Raw genomic sequence first — 19,347 nt, 5'->3', positions numbered from 1 at the left:
AAAACATTTTTCTCTGGTAAAGAACATACAGTGGACTATTTTTAAAAATGCTATAAGAGAGCTTTTTATCTTTAATAGTAGAGTTTAATATTTTACGAAGATTTCAATATACTTGATATTTTTTGCCACTATATTTTCTTTTTCTTCTGTCTACTCTCCTTGTTTGCTGTGCTTCTTTTTTCATATTATTATTTGCTGATCACTAAATTTTCCCATTCTCTTTTTCTTCTATAAGTATTTAGGTTATTCTTCTTTAACATTATCCCATTTAGTTATAATATTTATATCTAGGTGCATGTTTTTTCTAATACAGACTAATACTTTTAATGAATAGGATATAAGCTTCTTGAAAACAGAACTTATTTTTATTCACTGTGTAATCAATAAATCTTGGATAAACTAAAATCTTTCTTATAATAATATGAAACCTGTATAATTAACAGGTTTCTTCCCTCTTGCTAATTTTACTATCACTTATAGTACAGTCTGAAGTTTTGCCAATGGGGTATTACTTTGTCTTTCTATTAATTAGTGAAATCTGATTTATTAAAAAGGGGTTTTAAATGATTTTCAACTGTTATAGAGGTTTTGATTAAAGAGTTTGCTCTTAAATTTTCAGAAAACTTGGTATTCTATTTTCTAAAAAATATAATTTACATTCAAATATAATTCTAAATGTAACTATAGACCAATATATAATTTTCTGCTCTTAATGTTTTATGTTTTCAGAAATTGTAAAGACAAAAAAGAATCAATTACCAGACACCCTCTAGTGGCAGTAAAATCAAGAAAAAATTCTTACAGGATATGGTTTAAAATGTATTGTTCTCTGTATGTACAGTTCTCAGGGCACCTGGGTGGCTCAGTTGGTTGAGCATCCGACTTCGGTTCAGGTCATGATCTCGCCATTCTTGAGTCTGAGCCCCACGTCGGGCTCTGTGCTGACCACACAGAGCTTGGAGCCCACTTCAAGTTCTGGGCCTTCCTCTCCCTCTGTCTCTTCCCCACTCATGGTCTGTCTGTCTCTCTCAATATCTCTCTCAAAAATAAATAAACATTAAAAAAAATTATAGCTACAGTTCTCATCAACCCTTGAGAATAAAGTGGTCTGTAAGTACATAATTTAAGAGCACCTTATTTCATATCTACATTTTAATAAATGATTAAGGATACACTGGGGAAAAAAAGTGAGTCACACATTGAAATTTCATGAATATTCCTGAGAAGAATTACAATGAGTAAAATAATGTAATGCCCTTCAAAGAGTATATAACAAATTACAAGAAAAAAAATCTCAATCTAAACAACAGCCTCCAAAATAAAAGGCATCTTTTTTTTTTTAATGTTTATTTATTTATTTTGTGAGAGAGACAGTGCAAGCACGAGTGGGGGAGGGAGTAGGGGAGAGGAAAAAGCAGGCCCCAAATTCAGCGAGCCTGACGCAGGGCTCAGTCTCATGACCATGAGATCATGACCTGAGCCAAACTCCAGAATTGGATGCTTAACTGACTGAGGCATCCAGGAGCCCCAAGAGAAGACACCTTTAAAGTCTTGTACATTTCTGTCAAGAATCCGAAAGCTTTATTAGATGGAGAGTCAGAGACTTGAGTCATAAGTATTTACTACTGACCTTGAACAATCCAAAACTCTTCTAAATACCTCAATTTCTTCATTTATAAACTAGATGCATCAAAATCACACTGCATCCTACCAGGGTTATTTTAAGAATCAAGTAACAGTGTAATCAAAAGGATTACTAATGGTATTTATCAGCATAAATAAATCATTTTAATTATTTGTGCTTTGTAATTTATGCATTTACATATAATGTACCACTCCTGCTAATTGAATTTTTACAACCATGCTGACAACTAAAAACAATGCTTCCCATTTTATGAATGAAAAATCTAGGGCCACAGCTAAACTGGGAGAGAAATCTAGGACTTTTCTAATTACACCTTAGTGTCCTTTGTCTGAAGAGATAGATTATAATCATAATACTTTCCTGACTTGGTTACAATAAACTTTGTCTAAGAGTGACACTATAATATCATTGTTGCCTAGTTCGATTATAGAAGACTGATACTTTATAAAGAATGAACCTAATGTTTGCCATTTCACTGGAACTTCAATGGTAAAATCTAGCAGCAGGACCTCATCATAGTTCTCCAGTGCAATTAACAAGCAGGTTATTATCTAACTCTTCTCCATCTTCCAATATACATTGACTCATCTCAGAGAAAATAAAATAACACCAATTAAACAACAAATGAACCACCTATAGACAAAATAACACCAATTAAACAACAAATGAACCACCTATAGACAAAATAAACTATTTTTTTTCCAAAATTCCTAAATCTGAAATGAAGAAAGAAATGGGGGCATTATATATATTTTTTTTTCCTCCTATTAACAACAACCAATTCCATGGCTCTTCTATTCACTTGCCAACTCTCAAATAACATTAAGAATCAGAATTACCCCTTATTTTATCCTGTTTACATTATGAATTGGGTAATAAATAACAGATTTTATCTACCAGATTAAAGAACATGACATGTTACATAACTCAATAGGATATTTGTTTTTAGATTCTACTATATAGTTACAATGTGGAAAACTTATATTTTTAGTGTTTTATTTTTTGAGAGAGAGAAAAAGCACAAGCAGGGGAGAAGCAGAGAGAGAGGGAGGCAAAAGATACAAAGCAGAATCCATGTTGACAGCAGTTAGCCCAGTGTGGGGCTTGAATTCATCAACAGTGAGATCTTCACCCAAGTTGAAATTGGACACTCAACCAACTGAGCCACCCAGGTGTCCCTGAAAACTTATTTTTATTTGGCAAAACCAAAAACTGAAAATCACAAGTGAAAAATAATTATAACCATTAGCTTTTAAGTTTGAGTGAACATTTTTAATAGTCTCCCATGAAATCAAAATTCAGATATACATCATCAAAAAAAGAGCAAATAATCTGTTGTTTTATTGAAAGATATATCAGATTAACACACTAAAAAATATACTTTGGATTTTGGTTAGACTTAATGAAATGTGCACTGATATGATTTTTCATTATGAGAAGCCTCTACATGTCCTTTCTCCCCCAGATACTTTGTGCTTCTATATCTTCTGTTTGGATTTGAATTCTTCTGTCTTACTGTTCCAACAAAAGAAACAGCATCATTATAACTTGGGAAAAACCCATAAAGCCAAGTTGGAAGATGGCATCAGAGGAGGAGAACCTGAGGCTTGCCTTGTCCCAGGAATACAACTAGATAATTATTAAATCATCCTAAATGCCCTAGAAATCCACCTGAAGACTGGCAGAACAAACTCCACGATGAAAGGCACAGAAGAGGCCAATCAAAGAAGGTAGGACGTGTGGAGACATGGTTAGGGAGAAAACCAGATTTGTGGCTGCCGGGGTGGGAATGATCCCTGGTCTCGGAGAAAAGAGGAGCACATGGGGAAAACAAATTCCCATAGCAATTGGCTAGGAAAGCAAAAAGCGCCAAATTTCCTGAGTTCCTGCAATGAGCACAACCATGAGATCAAGACCTGAGCTAAGACTGAGTTACATGCTTTACTGACTGGGCAACCAGGCAACCGAAGCCTGAAGTTTTAAGTCAGTCAGCTTGGCAGAATAGAGGCCAAAGGGCATTGCGCTGCTCTTGGAGAGAAGGCAGGCAAATAACCCAGGGACACATAGAATGGAAACAGTGATCTGAAGACCACCTAGGGCACACAGTGGGCAAGCTATTTGCTCATTTCAGAGTGCATACCATAGACGCAGCACTCAGAGAGACCACTACAGGAACAAAGGAACGGACCAGCACCATTTCACTCACTTCCCCTCAGCATGAGCAGGGCCATGGACCACCTGTAGGGACCAGCACAGCACAGACACTCACTAACTTGCTTACACCAAACTCTACCCCCATTCTCCAAAAGAACCATCTTTCCCAGTCATGCCTGTATCAGAGTTCAGTGTGGCAGCCTCTTGCTCCAGAAGATCAGCCCAAACCTGTGCTCACACCGTATCTCCAAACACAGGAGTTTTATGGAGCTTCAGTTCCACTGTGGTGGCAATAGGTCTCATTTCATATACACATCAGAGCACACCTAGTTAAAAGGTGCGACATTCAGAAAAAGGGTCAAACACTGCCTACAACAGGCAAAGAAAGCCTCTACAGACAACTGATCTAGAGATAAAGCAGCCAGAATGAAACAAGAGAGGACACATAAAACATACTGTAGACATTCCTGGAAGCACCAGACACTGGGGAACAGGGTCCAATACACAGCAGGGCACTATAGGATCTCTAATGCAGAGTGCTATTATACTCAAGAACAGGATACATAGCTGACATTCCTACCACAGAAACAGGCATAGAAATTAAGACAATATGAGAAGATGGAAAAATTTATCCAAAATGAAAGAATAGGATAAGGCCATAACCAGAGATCTAGATGGAACAGATATAAGTAACATGCCTGATAGAGAATTTAAAGTAATGATCATGAGAATACTCACTGGACTTGAGAAAAGAGTAGAGGGCATGAATGAGACCCTTACACAGAGATAAGGAATAACAGCAGAGATAAAGAGTTCAATAAATGAAGTAAAAAACATACTTCATGGAATGAACAGCAGGCTAGAAGCAGAGGAATGAATTAATGACCTAGAAGACAAGAGTAATGGGAAGTAATCAAGCTGAACAAAAGAGAGAAAAAAGAATTATTCGAAATGAAAAAGACGTAAGGAATTCAGTGACTCCATCAAACATAGTAACATTCATATTTTAGGAGTCCCAGAAGTAAAGATGGGAAGGGGGTAAGAGAACTTATTTGAAGAAATAATAGCTGAAAACTTCCCAAATCTGAGGAAAGAAACAGATATTCAGAGCCAGGATAGGCACAAAGAACCATCATTAAAATCAACAAAAGCAGATTTACAACAACACATATTATAATTAAAATGCCAAATATAAATAAAGAAAAAAATTTTAAAGCAGCAAGATAAAGAAGACAGTAACTCATATGGGAAAACTAAAAAGGCTGCCAGGAAATACATCAGCTGAAACTTTGTAAACCAGAAAGGAATGGTATATAAGTTCAAAGTGCTGAATGGGAAAAATGTCCAGCCAAGGAGACTCTATCCAGGAAGACTATCATTCAAAATGAAATGAAAGATAAAGAGTCTCCCAGACAAACAAAAACTAAAGAAGTTCATGACCACTAAACCAGCCTTGCGAGAAATATTAAAAAAGACTCTTTGAGTGGAGAGGCAAAAGTGATATTATAAAGGTAGGAAACACAAAAACAGTAAAAACAAAATATCTTTAACAACCAGTCAAGGAAGTCACAATATAAAAGGATGTAATATATGACACCATATTTCTCAAACCTTGGAGAAGAATAAAGAATTGGTTCAAACTCAAAAGGCCATCAACTTAATATAGACTGCTATATGCAGAAGATGTTATATACAAACCTAATGATAACCACAAATCAAAAACTACTAATACATATGCAAAGAATAAAGAGAAAGAAATACAGATATATCACTAAAGAAAACCAGCAAAGCATGAAAGAAAGACAGGAAAAAATCAAGAGAAAATCTTCAGAAACAAACACAAAACACGTAATAAAATGACAATACACAGACAAAATACTCCAACCGAAAGACACCAGCACATTGAAAGTGAGGTAATGAAGAAATATTTATCATGCACATGGCTGTCAAAATAAAGCCATATTAGTAATATTTTTATCAAATGAAATAAACTTTAAAACAAAGACTATAACAAGAGACAAAGGAAGAGACTTTATAATAATAAAGGAGACAATCCAAGAAGATATAACAATTATTAATTTTATTTACCCATAACGGATAGACCCAAATACCTAAAATAGTTACTAACAAACATAAAGGACTAAACAAGGAAAATAAAATACTAGGAAGGGACTTTCACTCCACCTACATCAACGGACAGATAATCTAAACAGAGTATCAACAAAGAAAGAATGGCTTTGAATGACACATTTGACCAGAGAGATTTAACAGATAAATTCAGAACATTTTATCCTAAAACAGCAGAATATATATTCTTCTCAAGCATCCATGGAACATTCTCCTGAAAAGATCCACAAAGCAGGTCTCAAATTTAAAAAGATCAAAGTCATATCATCCATGTTTTCTGACCAGAACACTATGAAACTAGAAACCAACCACAAGAAAAAAGTCTGGAAAGCACAGAAATACATAGAGTTTACATAATATGTTACTAAACAATGAATGGGTCAACAAAGAAAATTAAAAAGTACATAGAAACAAATGAAAATGAAAATACAATGGTTCAAAACATTTGGGATGCAGCAAAAATGGTTCTAACAGGGAAGTTTATAGCAATACAGGCTTACCTCAAGAAAAATGTCAAATAAACAACTTAACCTTACACCTAAAGAAGCTACAAAAAGAACAAACAAAACCTAAAACCAACCATAGAAAGGAAATAATAAAGATTAGAGAAGAAATAAATGATAAAAAACTTAAAAAACAATAGAACACATCAATGAAACCATGACTGGTTCTTCGAAAAAACTTCAATGAAACTGATAAACCTACAGCCAGATTCATCAAGAAAAAAAAAGAAAGGACCCAAATAAAATCACAAATGAAAAAGGAGAAGTAACAACAAATACCACAGGAACACAAACAATTATAAGAGAATATTATGAAAGACTATATGCCGACAAATTGGACCAACCAGAAGAAAGAGATATGTTTCTAGAAACAAAACCTACACAAACTGAAACTGAAGAAGTAGAAAATTTGAACAGACCAATTTCCAGCAAAGAAATTGAAACAGTAATCAAAAAAAATCCTCCCAACAAACAAAAGTCCAGGACCCGGTGGCTTCATAGGTGAAGTCCACCAAACATTTAAAGAAGACTTATTACCTTTTCTCAAACTATTCCAAAAAATAGAAAAGGAAGGAATATTTCCAAATATTGAACTGGTGTCTGACGTGGGGACAGTTTTAGAGGAATGAGCCCCGAACCTTTGGGATCTCATGCTGTCTTTAGGTAGATAATATCAGAATTAAATTAAAATTGTAGAACTGGTACTGAAGAATTGCCTGGTGTGGGGGGAAAGAACCCTACACATTTCATAGCCAGAAGTGTTCAGTAAGTTGTGTAGTAGACAAAAAGACTAATTTTTCCTACATAATACATAATAATAATAATATTTCATAGCTATGAGGGAAAAAGGTTGACAATATTCATAGTTAAGGCACACAGGTCTCTACCACACAAAATCACAAAGTAGTATTAAAAAAGAAATGCATATAAAAATTGTGAAAATCTAAAAACAAATGTAGTTCTGGATTGATACTGTATTCACAAAAATTATTACTCTATTACTAGCATAATCATTTACTTTAGATAAGTTTGCTTTATCTAGCAACAATGTAATATATATTTTAATATTAAAATAATTTAATCATTCTATAAATGTCCTGAGTTTCACCATGAATAAAAAAAGAATAAGATTCTTTATTCCAAATAGAGAGAAAATCTTAACAAAATGTACAGCTTTTCAAGCCATATTCTGCAGTACCTAATGAAGTTCCCTCAAAAGTATGCCTTCTTTAGCCATGGGAGAAGCTAGAGTTCCATTTACTCAGTCTCTTCCTTCCAATATTAGTCCTTCCCCTTCAACAGAGCTGCATTGTTTTGTTTTTTTTTAATTTTAGAGGGAGAAGGAGTGAGTTGGAGAGGGTAAGAAGGAGAAATCTTAATGAGGTTCAGTGCTCAGCACAGAGCCTGACATGGGGATCAATCTCAGGACCCTGATATCATGACCTCAGCCGAAGTGAGTCAGACATTTCACCAAGTAAGCCACCCAGCCACTCCAGAGCAGTACCATTTTTGACTATTTTTTCCATAATGGAGTTTTGTTAAACATTTTCTTTGGGGGCGCCTGGGTGGCTTAGTCGGTTAAGCGTCCGACTTTTGCTTAGGTCATGATCTCGCGGATCGTGGATTCGAGCCCCGCGTCAGGCTCTGTGCTGACTGCCAGCTCAGACCCTGGAGCCTGTTTCAGAGTCTCTGTCTCCCTCTCTCTCTGACCCTCCCCTGCTCATGCTGTGTGTGTGTCTCTCTCTCTCCTAGAAGTAAATAAAACATTAAAAAAAAAAAAAAAAAAAACCATTTTCTTTGGAAAAAAAATTCCACCACTAAAATCAAACAAACTATACAAATGAAATACTTTGAAATTTTATATAGTTAATATTTGTTGGTAAGTTAAAGCTTCAACAAGATTTTGATTTGATTTCATTTTGATATTATATACAGCCTAAAGCAATGTAACAATCAGCTATTCATTTCAGATTCCCAGGAAAAGTAAATACCTTACCCAGCATGACTAGATGATGAAGGTGGTGGCAAGTCTGGTGTAAGGACATAAAGACTGTTGTTTTTTGGCAAATGTAGCGATTTTAAGACCGTCTGAAAAAGAAAAATTAAAAAACAAAAAAAAATGACTGTTGGTTGTACATTATTCACTTGTTCCCTAAAGTTCTTGAAAATTTTTTAATATTATAGTTTACCTTTTCATCTTTTGATAATTTCCTAAAGAGGATAATGCAAAACCAATGAATCCAAATAATCAATTTGTTTCTCCCATATATATCATAAGTGAGCATTTAAGTATAGACATTAAAGATAAAATACAAATTCTTTGGCTCATGATGAGATACAAATAGATAAGAACACAATTCAGAGTCATTAATTTCTTCATTAAAGAAGTAATCCCTGAAACTAATATACACTTCCTCCAGTATCATTATAGCAAAAATAAGCATACTATAGGTTTTCAGAGATCATAAAACCTAGAAAAGATCATAGGCAAGTACCTCAAACCCAAGGACTTTATAGATAAGGAGCTTCAGCCTGAGAAGTAAACTGACTTGGATAAGGGCTCTAGTAAGTGTTACCTGGGTAACTTAACTCTTTTTTTTCTTTTTTTACAAATAGTTTATTGTCAAGTTGGTTTCCATATAACACCCAGTGCTCATCCCCACAAGTGCCCTCCTCCATGCCCATCTCACCTCTCCCCACCCCCTCCCACACCCATCAGTCCTCAGTTTGTTCTCAGCATTCAAGAGTCTCTCATGGTTTGCCTCTCTCCCTCTCCCCCACTATTTCCACCCTTCTTCTCCCCCAAGGTCCTCTGTTAAGTTCCTCCTAATCCTCCTATACGTGCAAACATATGGTATTTGTCCTTGTCTGTCTGACTTATTTCGCTCATCATAACACTGGGTAACTTAACTTGTACTCCAGAGAATTTTTTTGTTAAAATATTCCATCTAGGATGAATAAACTACTCTTGTGACACATCTGAACTACATCTTGAAAACCATACAAAATTTCAGTAAAATTTTTGTCATAAAAATCCTACATACCCTTTTGCACTCCTAATTTGACGGTAAAAACTTACTAACATACTTAGAACTTTTTTTTTTTGACAGCAAAACATATTAAGAAACACATTTTATAACTTTACATTGTAACCCAGGGCATACATATTTATTCAACAGATATTTATTGAACTACTTACTCTGTGACAGGACAATTCTGAACACTGAGGGTATAGTGATGAACAGAATAGTCTAAATCCCCTTATCATATAGAATTTTACAGTTTAGTAGAAACAAATAAAGTTAGTAACCTATATAGTTGAATGTTAAAAATTGATAATTCTTTGGACTAAACATATATCTGGGAAGGGAGGGTGAAGAATATGGGGGTGGGGAGTTATGTAATTTTACACTGGGTGATCAGGGTGGTTCTCACTCGGAGAATATGCCTTTTGAGCAAAGACTTAAAGGGGTGAGGAAATAAACCATGAGAATATGCAGCAAAAGAATATATCAGGTAATGAAAACAGCCAGCACCAAGTGCTTAATCAACAACAAGGAGTCCAATGTAACTGAAGTCAAATGAGCACTGGTAGAGATAGGTCAGAGAAAGAACAGTGGTGGTAAGGATAGGAAATATGTGGAGGTATTTAGACTATGTAAGGGCTTTGACTTTTACTCTGAATGAAATGGGAAACTACTGGATTGACAGAATTAGATTCACATTAAAATGAATGGTTTAAAAAATAAAGAAATCATTTTGTTAGCTGTGTCAAAAACAGTTGGGAAGAATTGCTAGAGGAGGAAAGAAGCACAGAGGAGACTAATGGAATACACTAAGACAAGGTTGATAATGGCTTATGCCAGGTTGATAGTAGAAGTGATGCAAAATAGCTGGATTCTGTATATATATTCTGGAGATAGGGCCAAAGGGATTTCCTGACATATTGGATATAGCCTCTGACAGAAAGGAGTCAGTAATGATCCTAAAGATTTTAGATTCAGTAAATGGAAGGATGAAGTTTCTATCAATTCAAATACAAAAGACTGAAATGAGGACTTCCGCTTTGGGCAGGTAAGTTTGAAATGTGTAACAAGTATTTAAGAGGAGAAGACAAGCAGGTGGATATATCAATATGGAATTCAGGGAACAGGTCTGGAGTGGAAATGTAAATTAAAGATATAAAACTGTACATACAGATGCACTTAAAAGTCATTACACTGGATAAGATCACCACTGAAACTAGTCACGCGGTCACTTCACTGGTGACTTGGACAGAAGCACTACCTATTCTTTGCTTAGACTGGGCTGAGGAGAAATGGGGATAAGTAAATTAGAGATAAGAAATATAAACAACTCTTTGGGGAAAGTTTTGTTATAAGGGGGACTAGAGGAATGCAGTGACTTTTAGAAGGAGAAGCAAGATCAAGAGAAAAATAGAAGACATAACATTATGTTTGTGGTTATACTCTACTAGAGGTAATGGTCTACTAGAGAAAAATACCGATGATGCAGGAAACACAGGGAAGAATTAGAGTGAAGTCCTTGAATAGGCCAGAGGGGATAAAGAATGTAATCCAAAGCAAATATGTAGGTTTGGTCTTCAATAGGAGATTTAACAAGCCGTCTAGAAGAAAAGGAGAGTACTTGTGTAAAATGCAGGTAAGTATACAGACACCAAGCTGGGAATTTGTAGGAATTTTCTTGTATTGCCTTTAATTGTCGGTGAAACAAAACAGGAAGGAAAATCATCAGTTGAGAGTGAGAATAAGGGAGAGGGGCTTTAAAAGTCTGAGGAGAGGACAGTACAAGACAACCATTTAGGAGTGCAGACAAACCAGGTAAATATACTGTGACTGCCTAGCAACATTAAGGGACTCTCTAAAGACCATGGTCTTGAATTTAAAGATAAACCAATACCATGATTTTGTTTGTCTGCAGCCACTTTTAGCTCGAAGACACAGAATGGATGGAGATGGATTTATCAAAAATAAGGATTTTTGTCATGCAGGATCCTTAAAGTAAGAGTTGGGATTATATGCAAGAAAGTGATTATAACGAACAACCATGGGCACTCTACTTTAAGGAAGGATGAAGAAACATGAAAGAGGTAATCATCTTGAAAAGATGGTAGAAACAATGGATTAGATTTGGGACTTATAATAATTAAATGATAGGAGCATGGGAGACATGGCTGATACAGGTTGGAGGAAAAAAGATCTCTGTAGGAAAGAAATTCAAGAAATTAAGAGGCCAAGATCTTGGAAGAACCCCTTACAAAAATATTTAAATTATTAAGAATTATAATAGAGAAAGAAGGGAGAATTCACAGGAACATGAGGTCTGAGGAGTCCAGGAGCTATAGGGAGAGCAGCGGTTCCTCTGCTAGGAGGTCATTTGGTAGAGGCTGCACAGGTTCCCCAAAGGGAAAGGTCCCAGCAGACCCTGGAGAACAGCCACATTCATTGGTATTGGAACAAAGATGCCAGGGTGTGATGAAATCTGGCGCTGGCTGTGTGTTGTGTTTTGTCATAATTCCTGAACCTCTGCTGCTGCGCAATCGCACAAACTTTTTCTGGAGGAAGCAGGCACCTGGCCACAATCTCTGAACTTCTACAACAGGACGGCTGCATGAATGTTCCCAAGGGACAAGCTACAACCTGGCCATTGTCCAGTGAGACCCTCCCTCATAGGGTCAGAGCGGGGTCCAAGCCACAGGTTTCTCAGAAGTGAGGGATTTGGAAAACACAGCCCCACATGAGATATAATTCAGGACAGAGCTGCCACCTGGCAGGCTGATGGTTTAAATGCAGACAGTGTAGAAGCAGGGAGTGGATGGAAGCCAGAGACAAAGGAGGGGTGCTTGAATGCTGGTCAGTGAGAGCACAGAGTTCCAGAGCCAAGGACTGGGAAGCTGAGTGATGCCATTTTCACCTCTCCTACACATTTGCATAGATGCATGCCTGCCACACAAATCCACCCCAGTAAGCTTAGCAGCGCCAACCAGTGGAGAACAGAACCCTTACACCAAGCTCCAACCAACTGCGCCAACCAAGCTCAGGCCCTAAGACTCCACCACAAGTCTATCTGTTTGCTTAGTGTAAGGACTACAAAGTGCTTCAGAGTTAGACTTCTAGGGGAAACTAGATAGAAGTTCATTCAGATTTTTTTTCTCCCTTTTCTTTTTGTTTTTTTTCCCCTCCCTTTTCTTCTTCTTTTTCCTTATTTTTGGATACAGAATAAAGTTTATTTTTATTTTCCATTTTTTAACAATTTCTGACTATTTTTGGTAGATTTTTTGTTCTATTTTATTTCTTCATTTCATTTTATTCTATTTTGTTGTATACATTTAAAAATTTTTTTTAATGTTTTCTTACTTTTTTTCTTTTCTTTCCCTTTTTTATTTATCAGCTTCTTTCAACAACCAAACCAAAGCACACCTAGGATTTAGCTCCCTTTATTTGATTTTTTGTGTTGGTTTTAATTTTTAAACTTTTATTTTTTTATTTTACCAATTCACCTCAAAAGAAAGAACAGAAGAAAGGACAGTCAGAGACTTAATCAACACAGATATAAGCAAGATAGCTGAACCAGAATTTAGAATCATGATAATAAGAATACTAGCTGGGGTTGAAAAAAGCATAGAATCCCCTTCTACAGAGATAAAAGAAGTAAAATCTAGTCAGGAAAAAATTAGAAATGTTGTAACTGACATGCAATTTCAAACGAATGCCACAGGGGCAAGGATGAAGGAATAAGAGTGGCAAATCATGATATAGAAGACAACATTATAGAGAATAATGAAGCAGGGAAAAAGAGTCTGATAAAAGACTTAGAGAACTCAGTGATCCATTAAAAAAAAAATAACATCTAAATCAAAGGAGTCCCAAAAGATGGAGAGAGAAAAAAGGGGTAGAAGGTTTATATGAACAAATCATAGCAGAAAACTTTCCTAAACTGGGGAAAGAAACAGACATCAAAATCCAATAAGCACATAGAACTCCTATTAGATTCAACAAAAAACAACCATCAACAAGGAATATCATAGTCAAATGCACACACAAGGGAAGAATTATGATACCAGCAAGGGGAAAAAAAAAGTCCTTAACCTATAAGGGATATGTGACAAATCAGGTTCACAGCAGACCTATCCACAGAAACTTGGCAGGCCAGAAAGAAGTGGCAGGATATATTCAAAGTGCTGAACCAAAAAAATATGCAGCCAAGAATTCCTTATCCAGCAAGGCTGCCTTTCAAAATAAAAGGAGATAAAGTTTCCCAGACAAACAAAAACTAAAGGAGTTTGTCACCACTAAACCTGCAAGAAATTTTAAGGGGGACTCTCTGAGGAGATAAAATATGAAAAAAAAAAATACAAAAACAAAACCAAAAAAAGAACAAAAGCTACAGAGACTAGAAAGGACCAGAGAACATCACCAGAAACTTCAACTCTACAGGTAACACAATGGCAATAAATTCCTATCTTTCAGTACTCACTCTAAATGTTATTTGGCTAAACACTCCAATCAAAAAGACACAGGGTATCAGAATGGATAAGAAAATAAGATCCATCTATATGTTGTTTACAAAAGACCTATTTTAGATCTAAAGACACCTTCACGTTGAAAGTAAGGGGATGGAGAACCATCTATCAATGCTAGTGGTTGCCAAAAGAAAGCCAGACTAGCCATACTTATATCAGACAATGTAGATTTTAAAATAAAGAATGTAGGGGTGCCTAGGTAGTTCAGTCGGTTAAGCGTCTGACTTCAGCTCAGGTCATGATCTCACTGCTTGTGGGTTTAAGCCCCACGTTGGACTCTGCGCTGACAGCTCAGGGCCTGGATCTGCTTCAGATTCTGTGTCTCCCTCTCTCTGTAGCCCTCCCTGACTCACATTCTCTCTCTCTCTAAAATAAACGTTAAAAAATATTTTAAAGAATGTAACAAGAGATGAAGAAAGGCCCTATATCATAATTAAGGGGTCTATCCACCCAGATCTAACAATTATAAACATTTATGCTCCCAACATGGCACACCCAAATATATAAACCAATTAATCAAACACATAAAGAAACGCATTGATAATAATGTCTTTATAATAGGGGAATTCAACACCCCACTAACAGCAATGGACAGATCATCTAAGCAGAAAATCAACAAGGAAACAATGCCTTCCAATGACACACTGGACCAAATGGACTTAACAGATATATTCAGAACATTTCATCCTAAAGCAGTGGAATACACATTCTTCTCCAGTGCACATGGAATGTTTTCCAGAATAGATCATATACTGGTACACAAATCAACCCTCAACAAGCACAAAAAGATCAAGATCATACCATGCATATTTTCAGACCACAATGCTATGAAACTCGAAATCAACCACAAGAAAAAATTTGGAAAAACAAAGAATACTTGGAGATTAAAGAACATTCTATTAAAGAATGAATGGATTAGCCAAGAAGTTAAAGGCGAAATTAAAATGTACATAGAAGCAAATGAGAATGATAACACAACAGCCCAAAACCTCTGGGATGCAGCAAAGGTGGTGACAACAGGGGAATATGTAGCAATCCAGGCCTTCCTAAAGAAGGAAGAAAGGTCTCAGTTACACAACCTAACCTTACACCTTAAAGAGCTGGAAAAAGAACAGCATGTGATCTTCAGATCACAACACTGAAGAAATACAAACAATATTAAGAGAATATTATGAACAATCATATGCCAAAATAATTAACCTCAAACCAGCAAAAGACAGGAAATATTAAAGATTAGAGCAGAAATCAGTGCTATAAAAAAAAGTAGAAAAGATCAATGAAACCAGGAGCTGGTTCTTTGAAAGAATTTAAAAAATTGATAAAACACTAACCAGTTTGATCAAAAGCCAAAAGAAAAATGCTCAAGTAAAGAAAATAAAGAGTGAAAGAGATCACAACACTGAAGAAATACAAACAATATTAAGAGAATATTATGAGCAATTATATGCCAATAAATTAGCCAATCTGTAAGAAATGGACAAATTCCTAGAAATATAAACTACCAAAACTGAAAACAGGAAGAAATAGAAAAGTTGAACAGACTCATAACCAGTAAAGAAATTTAATTAGTAACAAAAAAAGTCTCCCAAAAAACAAGAGTCCAGGGCCGGATGGCTTTCCAGGAGAATTCTACCACACATTTAAAGAAGAGTTGACACTTATTCTTTTGAAGCTGTTCCAAAGAACAGAAATGGAAGGAAAACTTCCAAACCCATTCTATGAGGCCAGTTTCACCTTGATTCTGAAACCAAAGACCTCACTAAAAAAGGAGAACCAAAGATCAATTTCTTTGATGAGCATGGACGCAAAAATTCTCAGCAAGATACAAGCCAATGGGAGCCAACAATACATTAAAAGAATTATTCACCACGATCAACAGGCATTTATACCTGGGATATAGGGCTGGTTCTATATCTGCAAATCAATCAATGTGATACATCACATTAATTTAAAAAAAGAATTAGAACCACATGTTCCTCTCATTAGATGCAGAGAAAGCATGACATAATACAGCATCCTTTCTTAATAAAAACCCTCAAGAAAGTAGGGAGAGAAGGATCATATATCAACATCATAAAAGCCATATATGAAGACCCACCGCTAATATCATACTCAGTGGGGGAAAATGGAACTTTCCCCTTAAAGTCAGGAACATGATAGGGATGTCCACTCTCCCCACTGTTGTTCAACATAGTATTGGAAGTCCTAGCCTCAGCATCAGACAACAAAAGGAAATAAAAGGCATCCAAATTGGCAAGGAGGAAGTCAAACTTTCACTCTTTGCACACCACATGATATTCTATATGTAAAACCCAAAAGATTCCACCAAAAACTTGCTAGAACTGATCCATGAAATGAGTAAAGTCTCAAGATATAAAATGAATGCACAGAAATCAGTTGCATTTCTATACAATAATGAAGCAACAAAAGAGAAACCAAGGGAGCAATCCCATTTACAACTGCACCAAAAATGATAAAATATCTAGGAATAAACTTAACCAAAGAGGTGAAAAATCTATACACTGAAAAGTATAGAAAGCTTATGAAAGACATGGAAGACAACATCAAAAAATGGGAAAATATTCCATGCTTATGGTTTGGAAGAACAAATATTATTAAAATGTTTACACTACCCAAAGCAATACATATATTCAATGCAATCCCTATCAAAAAATAACACCAGCATTCTTCACAGAGCTAGAATAAACAATCCTAAAATGTGTATGGAACCAGAAAAGACCCCAAGGAACCAAAACAATCCTGAAAAAGAAAACCAAAGCTGGAGGTATCACAATCCCGGATGTATACAAAGCTGTAATCATCAAGACAATATGGTACTGGCACAAAAACAGACTCTAAGATCAGTCAAACAGAAGAGAGAACCCAGAAATGGACCCACAAATGTATGGCCAACTAATCTCTGACAAAGCAGAAAAGAATATCAAATGGAATAAAGACAGTCTCTTTAGCAAATGATACTGGAAAAACTGGACAACAAAATGCAAAAGAATGAACCTGGATCACCTTCTTACACCATACACAAAAATAAACTCGAAATGAATGAAAGATCTAAATGTAAGACAGAAAGCCATCAAAATCTTCGAGGAGAAATCGGGCAAAAACCTCTTTGACCCCGGCCGCAGCAATTTCTTACTCAATACATCTCTGGAGGCAAGGGAAATAAAAACAAAAATAAACTATTGGGACTTCATGAAGATAAAAAGCTTCTAAACAGCAGAGGAAACAATCAGCAAAACTAAAAGGCAACCAAGGAAAGGGAGAAGATATTTGCAAATGACCTATCTGACAAAGGGCTGGTATCCAAAATCTACAAAGAACTTATCAAATTCAATACTAAAAAACAAATAATCTAGTGAAGAAATAGGCAAAAGACATGAACAGAAACTTTTGCAAAGAAGACATCCAGATGGCTAACAGACACATGAAAAAATGGTCAACATCACTCGGCATCAAGGAAATACAAATCAAAACCACAATGACATACCACCTCACATCTGTCAGAATGGCTAAAATTAACAACTCAGGCAATGAAAGATGTTGGCGAGGATGTGGAGAGAGGGTATCTCTTGCACACATGTTGGGAATGCCAACTGGTGCAGCCACTCTGGAAAGTGGTATGGAGATTCCTCAAAAAATTAAAACTAGAAATACCCTATGACTCAGCAATTGCACTACTAGGTATTCATCCAAAGGATATAGGTGTGCTGTTCTGAAGGTTCACATGCATCCCAATGTTTATTTTTTTCTTTTTTTATTAAAAAAATTTTTTTTAATTTTTTATCCATTTCTGAGAGAGAGAGAGACAGCATGAGCAGGGGAGGGTCAGAGAGAGAGGGAGACACAGAATCTGAAACAGGCTCCAGGCTCTGAGCTAGCTGTCAGCACAGAGCCCGATGCGGGGCTTGAACCCACGAACCATGAGATCATGACCTGAGCCGAAGTTGGGCGCTTAACCAACTGAGCCACCCAGGCGCCTCTGCACCCCAATGTTTATAGCAGTGCTATCAACAATAACCAAAGTATGGAAAGAGCTCATTTTAAATATACATACAATGGAGCATTACTTGACAATCAAAAAGAAAGAAACCCTGCTATTTGCAACAACATGGGTGGAACTACAGTGTATTATGCTAAGCGAAATTCGTCAGAGAAAGAACAGTATCATATGACTTCACTAATATATGGAATTTAAGATACAAAACAGATGAACATAAGAGAAGGGAAGCAAAAATAATATAAAAACAAGGAGGGGGAAAACACAAGAGACACTTTAAATATAGAGAGAAGGCAGAGGGTTGCTGGGGGGGTTGTGGGTGGGGGGAAGGGCTAAGTGGGCAAGGTGCATTAAGGACGATACTTGTTGGGATGAGCACTGGGTGTTATATGCAGGAGATAAATCACAGGATTCTACTCTTGTAATCATTATTGCACTATATGCTAACGAACTTAAATGTAAAAAAATAATAATACATACAACATACATACTGCATGCCTTTAGGAAAAAAAAAGAATTAAGACCGAGAGCAATTATAGACCAGCAACTAAAAATTATCAGGAAATGAGGGGAGATGACTTCAATAAGTAGGTAATGATCTTTTCACATGAAATTCAAAGCTGAAGTTTTCAGAAAAGGATTGATAAAGGTCTAGAAGTGGAAGTGAGGAACAATAAGGACACATATTTTTCCAGTTAGTCCAGTGGTATGATGGCTGCTAAAGAAAAGAAATGAACACGGAGAATGCTACAAAGAAACAACGTTCCCAGGAAGGCAGATTTCAGTCAGAGAACATGGTGGCAGGAATGTGCAGGGAAGAAGTTGACAACAGAAGGAATTTTGCTAATAATAAAATTTGTTCCACAGGGAATAACACAAGGTTCCAGGCATTGTAGAGGAAAAGGATAGTAACAGATGTGGCTTATGGAAATTTGAGTGAGGGATGATATGAGAAATCTTAAACTCCTTGCAGTGACTGGTATAAAGAGTAGGAAGAGCTGCAAATGAAATTAGTTGTGGTGCAATCAAATAATAACGTCAAGGCTGAAAAGTGTTGGAAAGCAAGGTAGAATGCAGATGTCTAGGAATCTCTCTTAACCCTGCAGATGAAAGTAGGGACACATAGGGAGGCTGATCTTACCAAGCACAGAATTCACTCTTGATCCCATTCCAGGAAGGTCCGTCTTACTAAGTATACAAGGTTTCTGGGATTTACTCTTGACTCATATTAGCTATCTGTTAAATAAAAATACTTACCCTTACTTTTTGCAGTATACTCTGACATCTATTCTATTTGTTTTTGTTTTTGTTTTTTTAATATTTTATTTATTTCTAGGAGAGAGAGAGAGAGAGAGAGAGA

General features: G+C 36.1%; 1 protein-coding gene across 4 annotated transcripts in view; it reads right to left on the bottom strand.

The window, feature by feature from the left end:
• FAF1 (Fas associated factor 1) overlaps positions 1–19,347 on the bottom strand; it is a 451,681-nt gene that overhangs the window by 258,104 nt on the left and 174,230 nt on the right. For all 4 annotated transcript variants that reach the window (XM_039245398.1, XM_039245400.1, XM_039245401.1 and 1 more), the window contains one exon: positions 8,426–8,517. In XM_039245398.1, coding sequence (XP_039101329.1) covers positions 8,426–8,517 — 92 coding nt within the window. The remainder of the gene's footprint in view (positions 1–8,425; positions 8,518–19,347) is intronic.

Source organism: Hyaena hyaena, unplaced genomic scaffold (genome assembly GCF_003009895.1).
Source record: "Hyaena hyaena isolate Hyena2069 unplaced genomic scaffold, ASM300989v1 scaffold_257, whole genome shotgun sequence".
NCBI lineage: Eukaryota > Metazoa > Chordata > Mammalia > Carnivora > Hyaenidae > Hyaena > Hyaena hyaena.
Note: the sequence above shows the minus strand (reverse complement) of the source record. Positions and strands in the feature narration are given on the sequence as shown.